Genomic DNA, 15,766 nt, shown 5'->3' with positions numbered 1-15,766 from the left:
GTATTGCTCTTTGGAGGTGCTTAGGTCTCCCCCTTAACTGTAGGGTGAATATAGGCAGGGGCAAGAGATGTGTCAACTGGGCTTCTGAGCTCATCCTTCCTGCCAGGAATACCACTGCCTTAATTTCAGAGGACCATCATTAGCCTGGTATTTGGCACCTACGTGTCACTTGCATGGGTGCTTGAGCACAATACTGACATGTGAGTCTTAATCTATGTTTATCATCTCCTACATTAGGAGAAAAGCTCAGTGAAAATACAATGGCAAATTAAATACTTTTAGATGCACCTGTGAAGTTTGTTAGGTTTTTGTGACTGCTTTTTAATGGGGCATGAAGGAATTACCTCAGTTTTGCTTTATCTGCAAGCTTCCTCTATTAACATCTCCCCAAGGTACCCATTTGAATGCTCTGCCTATGCCTGTTCTCCTGTGATTTGCTGCTGACTTTGAAAGGCGTAGCCTGGCAGTGGTATTCAGTCAACTGCCCCCATAGGACATCTTTGATGTGCCTTCTTGGGCAATTGTGTGTCTTCTCTCTGCGCCCCAGTTCGCTGTATTTGCTGCAGAAGAGCTGCTTGGTGACAGCAGGGTCTCCATTATTCATGTCTCGGTGGATGTGCTGTCAGCAGGCTGGTCAGCTTGTCCCTTCACCGTAAGTGGCCTATTTAGGGCTTAAAGGTGCCTCTGGTGGGGCTTCTTCTGCTGGCAAGGTGCTCTCTGAAACACCACAAGCCCCACAGCCCTTCAGTGCTGTGGTAAATGCCAGCAGCTTCGCTTTGGTGCAGTGCCTGGGCCCATACTCATGGTGCATCCAGCATCAGGCTGCAAGAGCAATCTGTCCATTCTTGGACATGGATGTATTACTTAATTTACTCCAAGAGCTGCCTGGCAAGTGATTGCCATGTTCATCAAATCCGTTGCTGATATGTATGTGGCTTGCAGAGACAACAAAGCCACCTGCTAGCAGCCGAACGTCCTGCAGGCATTCCCATGCAGCATGCCCAACATCCTTGGACCTGGTCACAGTAACAACAGATGCAGGAGATCTTCCTCCACAGAGGAGGGTTTCAAGTCTTGTGATATCCTGCCTGGCACAGGTACATAAACCAGCACAAGTGAGATGCCAGATTCTGGAATAAAGCTGTGTTGGATGCCTCTGCCTACAGCGAGGAGAAAGCTTTCTGCACTGTGTGTGCTTACAGACCTGCCTGCAGCTCAGCCTTGCCTAGATAGTTAATATTTACATGAGGCTCCATGTTGTCTTACCATGCCAAAGGTTTTTGTCAGATCAGTTGAAGTAGGGACTGAGGTTTTGTTGCACCGGCTCTTCTGGAGCTGTTAAGCAGAAGAAATTCTGCCTGATATTCCCTGTTCTCGGGACAGCTGCTCTGAATCCAGACAATTGCTTTCTGCTCTGTTCAACTGCAGCCAGTGGGCAAGAGCCCAAGGGACCGTGCCGCTAGCTGTGACAGCAGCTTTCCAGATGTAGTTACTTCCCATCGTAGGCAGTGGTGAGCCAGGCCATCACCACGTCTGGGTGATGCAGCCCTGCTGGGGTGGCTGCTTCAGCTCAGCTCAGTGCTGTCAGCACGCGTCAGCACGTGCTTGGCTCACCTGCCAAGCTGGGCCTTGCAGCGCTGAGGGTACCTCCTCCCCAGAGCTACAGCTTATGGGGAAGCGCAGGCAGCTCAGCGAGCACATATGTGCTATATGTGTTAACACCGGCACTATCAACGATGGGTACAGCTTGTCATCTTCATACACTTCCAGGCAGAAGCGGAGACTTTACTTTGTCAATTTCGGTCTTGGAAAAAGAGATGCAGATTTCATCTAACTCCCTGCTCAAGTGAATACAAGTAACTTGAATCTTGATAACCATCATTTCATGCCTCTGAGTGTAGCATGTGGCAGGCCATTTTGTCCACGTTCACCCTGTTTCTCCAGCTCAGCTGTCTCCTCCCCTCTGTACTTGCTTGACTTTACCTGCAGTTGTCCCAGATCCCTCAGCATCTTGCACTGCCTGTCTTCTTCTCCAGGTGCTGTGCTTCCCTGTCTATCATATTTTGTAAACTTGGGATTCCTAAATCCAAAGTACACTGTCTTTGAGCTAGGCACTGATGGTTTTGATGTAAGTCATTGATTTCAAATGATGGATGCAGCAGTTTCTGCTTCTGCGATGGCTTATAATGTCACCTGCCACAGGAGTTCCATATTTTATAAACTCTGCAGGCAAGGCTTACAGTTTTTGCAATCAATCTAGCTGGACTGATAGAGAGAAGGCAGAGTTTTTTACTGGATTTCAGTGGGACTTTATAATTTCTCTGTGATATCTGGTGTGGAGTATGAGGTCTGTTGGAGCCCACACAGGATTCATCCCATCTTAGGCATTACCTGGGGTTTTTGTAAGCTCTACAGTAAACCTTGGGTAACATCTGACCTCTGCTTAGCCACAAGAAGATGCTCTGCCTCTGTGATACTCCACCCCCCAGGTTCTGGAGAGCTGCACCTTCTGCTCTCAGGCTCAGCTGGGCCCTGTGTTGCAGGTCCATATACCCTGACTGGTCAGGCACAGGAAAGCCAGGGGAAATCCAGCTTCTTTCTAGGGATGTCAAGGCTTTTCAGAGAGACCTTTGGCATGTGCCTGCACTTGGGTGTATGGGAAAGCAGACCTAGGCTGGGGCTGGGGACAGTGCTAGGACACCCAGGACATCAGGAACACCTAGCTGGGGTGTTCCTTCCCATCCACACAACCAGAACCTCCCTCAGCTGGGTTTGCTGGGGCATCAGCAAGATGAGCCTGACGCAGGGCCATCTCGGCATGCTGCTGACTTGTGGTCCTGGTTTAGTTTCCTCCAGAAGAAACTAAACATGCAGTGATATGAAAGAAAATCCCCATTTGCTTCCTGACTTCTTCCTGTTCATTTTTCCAAACACTAGGAATGTGCTTGTGTGGTTGTGACTGTGTGTGTCTGTCTGAACGTTAGATCAAGCACTGAGTGGCACAGGGTGCCAATAGTGATCTAATCAAAGGGGAATAAAAAGACCCAGTCTCTTGTTCATTCAAGCCAGGAAACAAGTCAGGGCATTAAAGCTGTCTTAAAGGACAACTGTGCCAAATGGCAGAATGAATTGGTACCTTGGTCTCCCCAAAGATGTGGCTGCTGCAGGGGTGCTGGGAGGGTGTATGCCATCCAAAAGCACCAATGCAGGCTGGAGAAACAGCTATTTGGGGTTCTTCTTAATAAATTTAAACTAGGCTGTGTATGGTTTTGGTGACTGAGATTCCAAAATCTTGCTCCTTTACTTCTGTGGTCCAACACCCCATCACTGCCCCCATATTTCTGTGTGAGTTTGGCAAGCTATGAAGGGGCTGCAGAAGCCCATGCTCAGGCTCTGCAGACAAGCCCCCATGGTGCCCCAATGCTTCAGAGCTGCTGTCTAAACTTGGTGTTGACCTTGCTTTCACAGAGGTGGCTGAGAGGAAGCTGACAGTTGAAGAGGAGGAAGCCAAGAGGATTGCGGAGATGGGCAAACCAATACTCGGCGAGCATCCCAAACTAGAGGTCATCATTGAGGAGTCCTATGAGTTCAAGGTCAGTAGTTGTCCTAGAGGTCCTTCAGGAGGTGAAAGCTATGTGGCACTGAAGAGCAGCCATGGAGAGCAGGACTGAGGAGGCAGGGAAAGGGATGCTGGGAGAAGAAAGGGAGTATGTGATGCAGTAAAGGGTAGGGGAAACCTACAAGAAATGCCGGGGGAAGTAGCTGGTGGTAGGAGAGGTGAAGGGAGGAAGACAAGGGGCCCCTGCTGGAAGCAGAAGCAGCCAGCATGCAGGAGAGTGCAGTAACAAAGCTGTCTCTGGTGAGGCAGGGGTGAGGTAAGGAGCCTCATTATGATTAAGGGGTAGCAAACTGGTGAGGTTTGAGTCAGCCTGTCCAGGGAGAAGGTGGGCTCAACTTCAATCACGGCCTCATCTGTCTGGTAGGAGAGTGCCTGTGGCACTTCCACAGTTTGGGAAGGATCTGTGAGACCACAGCGGACTACAAGATCAGCTTTGCCCGCTAGCAGCTGGTTTGATTGCTGTGCATCTTTCTTTCCACAACAGAACACTGTGGACAAGCTGATTAAGAAGACAAACCTGGCTTTGGTTGTAGGGACACATTCCTGGAGGGACCAGTTCATGGAGGCCATTACCGTCAGCGCAGGTGAGGGGACATCAGAAAACCCACACCAGCATCTGTAGGGCTCGTGCAGCCTGAGATGAGATCTGTCCAGGCTGAGGAGACAGGATCTGCCTGGTCAGTGATGCTCAGCTGTTGCGTGTGTTGTGGCCGTCAGCAAAGCCAGTCCAAAGAGCTTTTCTGCTCCAAGTATACTGGACTTTTGCAGATGCATAGAGCAAAGGAGATCCATCTCTTGGTGCAGAGACATCCAGAAGGCCAGTTTTCAGACTTTAAATTTGCTGGCGATGCTCCTGCTGCTTCAGTGGTCTGAAGGGCTGTGTATAGGCAGCATATTCCCATCCTGACTGGACTCCTGGCTCCTGCCTCGTGTTGTCCTGTTCAGGTAGCTCCTGCTGGTGGACGATGTCTTGTCTGCCATGGCCAGTAGAGCCGCTGGGAGTGGAGAGGGTTACCACATGCGGATAGGAGATATTGTCCCATGAGGCAGCCGCTGGCGGAGGGGAAAGCCCAGAGACCTGCCAGCTGTTGTCTGGGGAGCCTGGGAGAGCTCACCCCTTCCAAAGCCATGCAGCTGTGGAGCAGACATTATAGGCAGGTCCACGTTTTTTCCCAGGCCTGCTTCTCTCTTCTTATGTTTCTCTCCTTCCCTTGCCATCTCCTTCCCACATTGCCCTGTGTTCCCTTCCTGCTTTCTCTTCCATTATCCTGTATTGCAGAGAGACTGTCAATGCCTCCATCCTTGGGGATGACCTTGCCCCAGGCTGAGAAGGAGACTCCTCCAAGAGCCTGCAGCACTGCTGCTGATCCCTCACAGAGATGAGAAATCTCTTGCTGGGGCACTGCTGGTGACCAGCCCGTGCTGTGGAGCAGGAAGACCAAGAGGTCTCCCCAGTTTCCCAAGTCCATAGCTTTCTGCTCATTTTCACCCCCCAAAAATATATATTTTGGGCTGATATTGGCATAAAGTTACCTGGCAACAATAACTTCATGGTGCCCCTCAGCAGTGACCTCCACAGGTCGACTAATTCCTATGCAACATCCTGTGGATGGGGACAGGGCTGTCCTTTTGTGGGTACAACACGTCCCTGTGCCACTCCCCTGCCCTGCAGGTTCTGAGGTGTCTGGGCAGGCACCCCTCTTACCAAGCCTCTCCCATCACTGAGGGACCTGCTATGCCCTGAGCCCCCTGTCATGGCTGGCACCATGCCACCTTGTCCCATGAGGGCAGCATCCCTAGAGCCCTGGGGTGGGGGGCTGTAATCTTGACCTGCCCTATCATGTGCGCTGGACCTCTTCTTCCATGTTGTTTGCAGCAGGTGATGAGGATGAGGATGAGTCTGGTGAGGAGCGCCTGCCATCCTGTTTTGACTATGTGATGCACTTCCTGACCGTCTTCTGGAAGGTGCTGTTTGCCTGTGTGCCCCCCACCGAGTACTGCAACGGCTGGGCCTGCTTCATTGTCTCCATCCTCATTATTGGCATGCTCACAGCTGTCATCGGTGACCTCGCCTCCCACTTCGGCTGCACCATTGGCCTCAAGGACTCAGTGACTGCTGTCATCTTTGTCGCCTTTGGCACTTCTGTACCAGGTGGGGTGGCCACGGGCAGGGGATGGGGTGCAAGGAAAGTCCTCTGGTTCCTCTCCTGCATGCAGGGGAGCAGCTCTGTCATGGGATGGGTTTCAGGCTGGAAAGGGGCTCCACAAAGCCCTGTCCCAAGGCAAGGTCTGTGCCCCGCTTGGTGGCAACGTGAGGTCCTTGGACCCAGGAGGGGGGCTGTGCACTGGGAGAGGTCTGTGTCCCAGACATGAAGGGTTGACCATTTATCCTGTTGGACCCCCGGTGATTTTTCCTTCCCTCCTCCCCCAACCGCAGACACGTTCGCCAGCAAAGCCGCAGCCATTCAGGATGTGTATGCTGACGCCTCCATCACCAACGTCACAGGCAGCAACGCTGTCAACGTCTTCTTGGGCATCGGGCTGGCATGGTCAGTGGCAGCAATCTACTGGGCATCGCAGGGGCAGGAGTTCCAGGTGTCAGCGGGCACCCTGGCCTTCTCCGTCACCCTCTTCACCATCTTCGCCTTCATCTGCATCAGCGTCCTCCTCTACCGCCGGCGGCCCCACCTCGGGGGGGAGCTGGGCGGCCCCCGGGGGTGTAAATTGGCCACGACGTTTCTCTTCGTCAGCCTCTGGCTGCTGTACATCCTCTTCGCCACCCTGGAGGCCTATTGCTACATCAAGGGGTTTTAGGCGGTGGAGGGACGGTGCCGCTGGGGGGAGGGACCCCCCTCCTCCGTTACCTCACTGGACACCGGTCCTGGAAGCGTGGTTTCATGGGAGGGGACGGCTGCCCGTTGGAGGCTGCCGCTGCCCAGGCGGCCACACAGCTGGGCGCCAAGAAGGGCAAACCCATCACAACAACCAAATAGACAAAACCCACCCAAAAATGATACAAAAGCAAAGAAAGCAACAACGGCAAGTGTTGAAATAAAGCAAACCACAATAAACCCAGCCACTGACCACACTCAGTGAGATGACCGTCTCAGCCATCTCTGAAGGCCACATCTCCCGCGGGGGCTTGTCTCCCCTCCTCCCAAGCACCCCTCTGCTGTAAGGAGATGTTTTCTTATTTTCACTAGTCGGGAATTGCAGAAGTCCGATGAGGAATTTGTGGGGTTTTTCTCTTTCCATCTGCTCGTTGCTTTCTGGTTTCGGGGGAGCCGCTGCTCGAGTTCATTTTTTTTTTTTTCCTTTTTTACTACTTAAACAGAAAAATGTTAAAAATTTAAACTCTGAACCTTCGAGCTGCCGTCAGTGCTGGAACTGAACATGTGTATTTCCTGAAGCCACACAAGAACGTGACACAGTCAAAGAACTTTTTCACTATTGCCCATTCCCTCCCCTGCTGCCTCCCATTTCTTTCTTTTTTAAGAACATCACAAGACTGATATATTTTTAATACAGAGACACACAGACACAGACACACATTTAGTGACAAAGGCTGGAGCATGTAGCATCTCAATCACCTGCCTGGGCTAAGAAAAAAGGAGGACACTCCCCCCCCCCCCAATATACGTATCATGTATATTTTGACTATGGCATTTCTCTTTGTATAATTAACTTCTAGCTTGTGGTATTGCAGGGAGAGAAAAATTCTGTTCATTTACAACTGATGGAGAAATAAATGGCTACCCAGGAATAGCCTGCCCTGCGAGGAGAGAGGTGTCCAAGGAAAGCAGCACCGGCTCCTTGGAATGGTGGTGGCGGCGGTGGGTTTGCTGCGCAGTCCTTCTGCTCGGAGGTGGAAATGAATTCAGGAACACCTGGATAGTGTGCCCATGTGTTCCCAGCGCCAGCCTGCCCGAGCTGTGGCGTGGCTGTCCTTTCACTCCTTTAGTACCCCGGTTTTCACAGCACCCTCATCTCGCTGGTGGTCTTGAGGCCATTGAAAGGTATGGTCTTAAAAGCTGCCACCAGTGTCAGGACTTTTCGGTCATCTTGAGTACCATTAGGAACACCTAAGACAAAGAGGCGCCCTTCTCATTTGAAGTGCATTTCTTTTTAAGGGAAAACAAACAAACCACCACGAAAGTGTGTCATGAATTCCATCAATGGCTGCCAATAGAAATGCTGGGTTGGTAATAAAAATAAATAAAAACTATACTTATATCTATAAAAACAGTGATATCTAGAAACATATTTCTTAATTGAGAGCCCTGGAAGAGGATGTTAAAACCTCACTCTTGGTAAAGTATTTTCAAGATGAAGATAATTTCTTCTATCAAGAAACAGGTGCTGAAAGGGGAAACATTTTCTTCTTAAAGTTCCCTATAATAAGCCAGACTTTGGGGGCAGCAAGCAGGAAAGAGGCTGCTGGAAGCTTTGCCTCTGTCTGCTGCTGCCCCAGGAGGCAGGGAGGAGGTGTCCACAGGATAGGGAAAGAGCGATGGCAACAAGTTTGTCATGGACAAGAAGAGATGTAACATTATAGCAGGAGATGACTAGATGGGAATGATGATGGTCCTTAACACACAGATGAAGTATTTATTTTCATATTAAATGTTTATCAGTTGTCTATCTCCGTATAAATGTGCATACACTTAAGGCAGAGAAGAAGGATCCTTCTCAGAGGAGCAGCAGGAGTTTTGTCAGTGGAGGCCCACTGTGGGTGGAAGCTGTTGGGTTTGAAGCCAACAAGCATCCCACCTCCTGCTTCTTACCCTCCCTTTGCCATGCCTTTGGTGAAGGGCCTGGAAAAGATGGGCATGAGACCACAAAGCCAGGCTCCCACTGAGCTTGCCGGTCCTTCTGCCTCCGTCTGTGCCAAAGCCACAGAGAGCAGCTGCTGCCGCCACCAGCCAGGACTCCAGAGCCCACACGTGGAACACTGACACTGACAAAAGCTCCAAGCACTGTCTGTGCGGGTTAAAGAGTGGCTCTTAAGGGGAGGTTGTTATCATTGCTGGGTTTAATCTGGGCGTATAAAGTCTGCTGAGCCCTTATGTCACCCGTGCCAGCCCTCTGGGTAAAGCCCAGGCTGGGAGCTTCCCTGCTATTCTCCTGTTGCTTGTGCTGTATCCACAATGTGCTTTTCATCTGCTTCCTTCTTCAGCTGACTGCAGGGGGGGTGACGCAGGGGGAGGCCTGGCTCCTGTGCGTGCCAACTGCATGGGGACCCTGCTGCCCTCCATGCACCAGGGCAGTCCGCGCCGGGCGACAGCATCCGTGGAGTGTTTCTTTCTTTGATTTTTATTTTTTACTTCATTAAAAAATATGCAACCTGGGAAAGAACCCAACAAAACCCCAGCAGGTTTGGTGCGTTTGAGGGATTTTGTTTCTTTTTCCTGTTTTGGTTCTAGTTGTCATCTGCTTGCCCCTGTTTTCCTTTGGGCGAGTGCCTGGACTTGGTTGCAGTGGCTCTGTGTGGTTTGCTTCCCCTGCTACTTTCTCCCTCTGGCTTGGTACTCTGGGAGGACCGACAGCATTTGTCCCTGGCTGGCTGGCGAGACGAGATTTTGCTGCTGTTTCTGTTGTTTGTGCTCCATCCCCTTTGTTCCTCCCATCAGCTTCCCACAGCAGACTGCAGTAACAGCCTCTCGGCAGCCCTCGTGCTTCAGACAGCAGCCACTTACTTTTCTGCCTCCATCCCTGCTCCCCGATGAGGCCCCATTGCTACTATGGTTGAGGATAAATAACATGTCCTGGCATTGGGGGGGGAAATCCAAGGTGATCAAAGCAGCTGCCTCATCCTGGTGGCCTGAAACAGCATGGGGGCACAGTTTCAGGGCCATCATGCATGGTGCAGTATCTCTGGATGCCTTCACACCAGTGCTGCCACCAGCACCCCATGGCTTTTGCCAGCCAGGGGATGTTGCACTGCGTGGATGCTGGCGAAAAATCAGCCTTTGGGTAAAGAAGAGTTTTGGAAAGTGTCACTCACTCATTCCCCTCAAGATGGCTGGGAATTGTGTCCTGGGTTTGGCCGGTACCGTGCTACCTCCTCACCAAGTATCACCACTGACTGCCTTTTCCATTTGTATTTGGGCCCCTGACCACAAAAGTGCTCTGTGGAGTGGGCCTTGGGTTAGAACCCTCCCCATGTGCCTTTCTGCAGCAAAGGGGTGGGTGCAGCCCGTAACCCTGGGCTCCATCTTTGCCTGCCAGCATGGGGGCTCCTTGTGGGGTGCTGGGGGATACTGGGGCTTGGGCATGTCATGGTACACTGCAGCGTGCTCAGGTGGGGATGCTGTGCTGCACATCGCTCCCTTGGGGCAGCCAGCGTTTGGCAGAGCCATGACAGAGCCGTTGCCCCACTGGGTCCTGCATGCTCCCATCTCACTGCAGGGCTGTGGGGTCACTGCCCACCCCTTGCCCTGTCAGCCAGCTCATGCCCTCCTTGAGCCTGCAGCACCCGCAGCCATCACGCCTGCTCCTGACTCACAGGAAAGCTCACACAAGCCCCAGCTCTGGGAAAGGACCCATTGCCTTGGACTTCAGCGAAGGGGCTTGGAGTGGTGCTTGTGGGTTGTGACCCTTTGGGGCTGGATAGCTACCACCGCTGCGGAGAAGCATCACAGTCCCCATAAGTGCTAAGTCATAGATAGAGGATGGAAAGGCACCATTCCACAGCAAGCTCCTCCTGAGTAAGAGGAGGGTGCAGGCATCAGGAATCAGCTGTGGTATGGTACAGTGAGAACAACATGCTTGTTAGAGCTGCTGAGTAAAGGTTTCGAGCGAGAGGGGAGCACTTACACTTCTTGGATTGGGCTTTGTCACCTTTTTGGTAACTGCTGTGATGGTGGTGTGATCAGTGCGCTTCTGGACAAGCACAGGTCAAACAGAAATATCCTGTGATGCACATTTCCTCTGATTCCATGGCTGGGGCTGCTGGACTGGTTTGTAACTCACTTGTCCCTGGTATGGGAGGACTCCTCCACTACTCTCCATCCCAGAGTAGCAACACAAGCTTTTACCTCATTTACCACCTGCGAGGAGAAGCCCCTGTGTGTCACTTGGGCTTCAGCCACCCTGGCCCACTGCTGTGGTGGGACAATGCCCAGCTGCCTGTCTTCACCAGCACAGCACTTTGCTTTGGGAAAGCATTCTGGAGGACAGCCAGTACTGTTGTACCTGGGCACTGCTGAGATACAGCGTAGGTAACAGGACCTTTGAGGAATGACCATTGTGCACCTCTCAGTAGTGCAATAGGCCAGCCATAGATGATAACAGAAAGGCATCTGGGAGATCTGGTCTTGCTTGTACATGCCACCATTCAAAGCCAGGGAATTTTGACCCACCCTCATCGCACTTTGGTGTTAAGTGGTGGCAGGTCATTCCTCATATCGCCCACCTGGAATTGCTTTGTTCTGGGGAAAAAAGAAACAGACAAAAGCCTTTTGGGGTTAATTCTGCCAGGAAGTGGATGCAGCCCTGACCTTGGTGTAGGAGCCAGAAGGCACAAACGGGAGCAGCAGTTGCTCAGCCCTGGCCACAAGCTGGAAAGCACTTGTCACCAAGAATAACCGTTGGAGTATTACATGGAAAACATGTTTTTAATGACCGTTGTCATCAGTGTGCATGTGCCAGCAGCAGCCAGCTTGTTAACAGCAGAGCTGCGTGTGCCAGTGCTGCTTAGTGCCCAGCAGACAGCGCTCCCAACCCGCCTCTATAGCGGGAGGGTTTAAGGATTTTACACCTCCTAGTATTTAAATGGGTTATTTAAAATACATAGGTGATTAACAGCACGAGACTTATCCATCCCCCACCAGCCCCTCCCCACCTTCCCTTCACCCAGGGCTCTGTGCTTTGTCGGGCAGCATGTACTGGCAAGGACACACCAGACCTCCGGACCCATGGGGCATCCCAGCAGGCAGCCAGAGGGTCACTCATGCTTGCACCCCCACTGCCAACATCAGAACCCCTCATCCCCCTCTCCGTGCTGTACTGGGATACTCATCCCTTCCCTACACTTGGCCTTGGGTGGTAAAATGAGCTTAGACATGAAGCCTGCGGGCACGATTTAAGGTTGATGAGCTCATCAGATGTTCCTGCTGCACCTCAATGTGAGCATTCACCAATGTCCCACACAACACCGCTGCTGTTGCCACATGTTGCCACGTATGTGGCAAGTTGAGTGGGAGCTGTGGCTAAAGGAAAAACTGTGACCTACCTTCTACTCATTGCTGGGCATGCACTCAGATATTGGCCCCGTTCGAAGAATGCAATAAAAAAACATAACTTAGGTCTAAGAAGTACACTGAAACTGGTATGGAATCTAGGTGCATTAAAGAAATAAGCCATTCAAAGAAAAAAGGGGGTTTTTAGGGTGCAAGATGTGACATTATAAATGCCTTCCTGAAGCTATAAATACCTTACCAAGAAGATGTCTGCTAAGAAAATGCGCTTGCATTACAGGAACACTGGTCACATTTTGTGAGAAGACTGCATACAACTTGGGTGCACGGAAAAGAGGTAGTGGGGGGCGGAACTCAACACAAAGGCTTCAACAGTGCTCTATTATTTTCCTTCTTGTTTCATCCACAAAGGCATGGAAAACAACTGGTACTAGCCTTGTCATAAGAGCATTTTGCATGTGGTAAAGGCCTTCAGGTTCTCCACTTTCTCCTCTTCCAGCTTCCAGGAAGTCATTTCCACTGGACTGCTGCCTGCTGAATCTCACTTTGTGTTTGTGCACTCATGCCAGCTGCCCCACAGCAGGTCATTGCCTGCTTCTCTGCTGAAATTCATCCTCTTGGCTTGGACTACTTCTTCTATCAAGCATTCTGGTCCTACCCATCAGAGGTGCTCTCAGGGCCACCCCTCCACTTGGATATTACCAGGAAATTTCATGGCAAAGCCATTTTCTAAAGCTGCTGATTGAAATACTGAATAGACCTGGACCCTGGGCAGCCACTGCAAAGATTTCCCCAGAAAGCTCTCCGACTTTGACACTGAACTCAGCGCATTGTGAGTCTAAATAGGTTGTGTTTCCTCTGCTCACTTATAAGGATGTCTTCTGGGACAGTGCCAGGAGACTTACCAAAGTCAAGATATATCACATCTAGTGCTGACCCCTGTAGCTGTGAGGCTAGTTATCCTGTCAGAGAATGGAATCAAATTAGTTTGATGCTATTTGTCTCCAGCAAGACACGAACAAACCCGTTCCAGGCTTTCTCTTTTTACAAATTCATAGCTTTATGTAGGGGATTAGAGAATAACTGGTCAGCAGCTCGCTCTTTTAAGATTATACATAGGTATATTAGGACGTCAGGTCTGTAATTCTCTAGGTTTTTCCTCCATCTCTAGTTGGACGATATTGCCTTAAGTCCCCTGGAAGCTCACATGTAGTCTACAATGTTCCAACACCCATCCCATGTTTCCTATTTTTCCTTTCTGTGCCTCAGGATGTCAAAGAGCTCTTGATCCCCTTTATTGGTCTCTACTTACACTCCCTTTGTTTCCCTTGCGGCAGGATAGTTTCTTACTGCGACTTTGCCCCCAGCTCTTTCATCAGTTCTCTGATCTCTTTTATCCTTTACGACATCTCTTCACGGACTGTGCCCACCAGTTTTCCGAATTCATTTGATATTGGATATTTTGGTTTTTGGAGTCTCAGTGCTTTAGATTAACTCTTTTTACAAAGGCCTCGTATTCAACAGCATTTTGAGGAGAAAAAGCTTGCAGCAGACATCTAAACCCCTGAAACAATCCTAACAGCTCAAGAGGTACAAAACTTCGCGTTCACAATGGGCTGCAGCTGAACAGATCCAACTTCAGCCACCTTCATACAGCTTCATCTGTTACAACCTGCCAGCTCATAGCGAGATCATCCAAGTCACTTCAGAAATAGCTCCATCTCTTCAGTCAAATACTACGTCAACTCTTTTCTGACATGGTGAAGTCAGCAGGGACTACACTTCAGTGGTCCCTGCCAAAATCATGACTGAAGGAGGTACCAGTAGTGCTTTGTGCTATGCAAAGCCTGAGCTGCACTGGAAAACGGAGCACTGGACATTCAAACTGCAGTTTTTAGTGCCTGAAGTACAGCCCTGAGATACTACAGAAGAATTCACTAAAGTGAGGCCTTTGTTCATGTAGCAAAAAGCAACGAGTTAAGGATTTATTGTGTACTGGGACTGAATTTGTTTGATTTAGGAAGGTGAATTCACCTGTACTTGACAACCAGATCTTGCACTGAGGAGCTACTCTGAGCATCAAACTAGGGCCACCTAGTTGGGAGCTGCCTGTAGGAAACCTGGGCCTGCTATTGCTGCTGGCACCTGAGAGCAGTCAAGGTGTGGAACCTCAACCTCTGCAAGAGCCACACAGCATACATGTTCTGGTCTTCAGATCCCCAGCCCAGTCCCAGTGTGCCAAAAGAATAAATGAACATTTATGTTAATTTATTTATTCATTCATAAACCTATATCCACAACCTCCTGCAATGAACATTTATTCCAAAAAATGAATGCGGAATAAATATTCATTGCAGAAGGCTGCGGATATAGGTTTGTGCTACAACACAGCATAGAGATAGTGATGTTTTATGAATGAACACTAAAACCTCCTGGTGTACACAGGCAAGACACCTCTGAAAAACAGAGCCCATTAAAATCAGTAAGCAGGCCCTCAGATACAGAATGGCTGAAAGCATCACTGCTTCCCAAAGCAGCCAGCCTCATTTTTTCTGGCAAACACTCCATACAAAATGCTTGCTGTTACCCTCCTAGTTCCTAAGGTGATGGTTTTATAACCCACTTTGTTTTCAAGGCATTTTCCAAACTAAGGAGCACCACTTCTGCAGATCCTGCTGCCCAGTACAATATCAGCTTTCGGAGGGTTGCCAAGTTATTTTGTCTAAAAAGGCTTGTAAGGGCTGGCTGCTGAGAAGTCAGAAGGTTGTCATTCTGCATGTGGATTTCACTAGTTATCTTACAGACAAGGGGAAGATGGTGGGGGAGGAGGAAAAGTCTTCTGGCAATATCACTGTTGGAAGCAGAAGCAAGCTCGCTGCAGTTCTTTTGACTTGCTTACAGAATGACTGCACCATCAGGGAAGGGTGAAGAGCTCTCAGAGTGCCTTATGTTGACTCCAGAAACAGGAAGCACGGCCAAATAATCTTTTTAGTTTAGGGTTTTTTTTTAATATTCTTTTCCTGGTTTTAATTAAGACTTGCAGAACTCCAGAGGTGGCAACGACTGCTTCTCCCTTAGTCCCAAAACTTGTTACCTTGGTAATACAAGGAAATGAGCTCAATTTGACAGTTTATTCTTGACAAATCCACATTGGCTATCACTCATCCCTGCATTTTCTGCTTTCATTGTTGAACTTGCATCTAAAGACAACAGTCTACTAAGGCCCCTTTCTGCCTATCTACAAACAACCCAGCCTGTGACTACTATACAAGCAGAAAACCTCCCTTTGGGACTGCAATTGTCTTCCCTTTGATGAGCAATAAATGAGTTGGCTCATTATTAACTGTAAAAGATCCACAAGTGATCAAGTGAAATGACATAGACAGTGATGAGAAAACTGGTCATATTTGCTTGATGGGAACAGTTCATGGCCTTTTCCATCATGCACCTGGTGCTGCAGCCTCTTACAAATGTTACCTCTCCATAGCCTAGAAAAAAACACATGTTCTACAAGAGCAGCGGCTTCCCAGCATAGCTTGTTACTTGTCATCTGTGAGGATTAAAAGGTTTTGGACAAAGCTAGAAGATACTGTTTCAAGCTCCCATTTTGTAAGGCCTGACCTGCAAAAGTACAAGGCCCCCCTGTGAAAGGGGAAGAGGAGATGGGAGGTGCAGTGCCTCTCTTCAGTCCCTGGTTTAGGGAGACTGTGCTATGAGATCGCACTTTGCTATGAGCCCTACCTTCTGAGGTCAACTCTATTCTCCTGCTGAAGCTTCACAGCCTTTCTAAGCAGCCTGGGCAGATTCAGGGAGCTGTCACCACACAGCAGTACTCTGGGGCATGCTTTCATTTATCCTGGAGGCTTACACACAGGAGAGAAACATCCAGTGAACTCAGATCCCAACCAAAGACTGACACATGACTCTGCAAGCAGGAAAGTCCCCTTCC

General features: G+C 49.8%; 1 protein-coding gene across 2 annotated transcripts in view; it reads left to right on the top strand.

The window, feature by feature from the left end:
* The window catches only part of SLC8A3 (solute carrier family 8 member A3), a 112,435-nt gene extending 104,561 nt beyond the window's left edge, over positions 1-7,874 (top strand). The window contains exons 5-8 of one of the 2 annotated variants that reach the window (XM_065686793.1): positions 3,469-3,593; positions 4,104-4,203; positions 5,499-5,771; positions 6,057-7,874. In XM_065686793.1, the coding sequence (XP_065542865.1) occupies positions 3,469-3,593; positions 4,104-4,203; positions 5,499-5,771; positions 6,057-6,433 (875 nt within the window). In that variant the 3' untranslated portion in view covers positions 6,434-7,874. Of the gene's footprint in view, positions 1-3,468; positions 3,594-4,103; positions 4,204-5,495; positions 5,772-6,056 lie in introns of both variants that reach the window. The other variant, XM_065686792.1, reaches the window with a different exon arrangement.
* The last annotated feature ends 7,892 nt before the right edge of the window (positions 7,875-15,766 follow it).

The sequence above is a fragment of the Lathamus discolor genome, chromosome 6 (assembly GCF_037157495.1).
Source record: "Lathamus discolor isolate bLatDis1 chromosome 6, bLatDis1.hap1, whole genome shotgun sequence".
Classification (NCBI taxonomy): Eukaryota; Metazoa; Chordata; class Aves; order Psittaciformes; family Psittacidae; genus Lathamus; species Lathamus discolor.
Note: the sequence above shows the minus strand (reverse complement) of the source record. Positions and strands in the feature narration are given on the sequence as shown.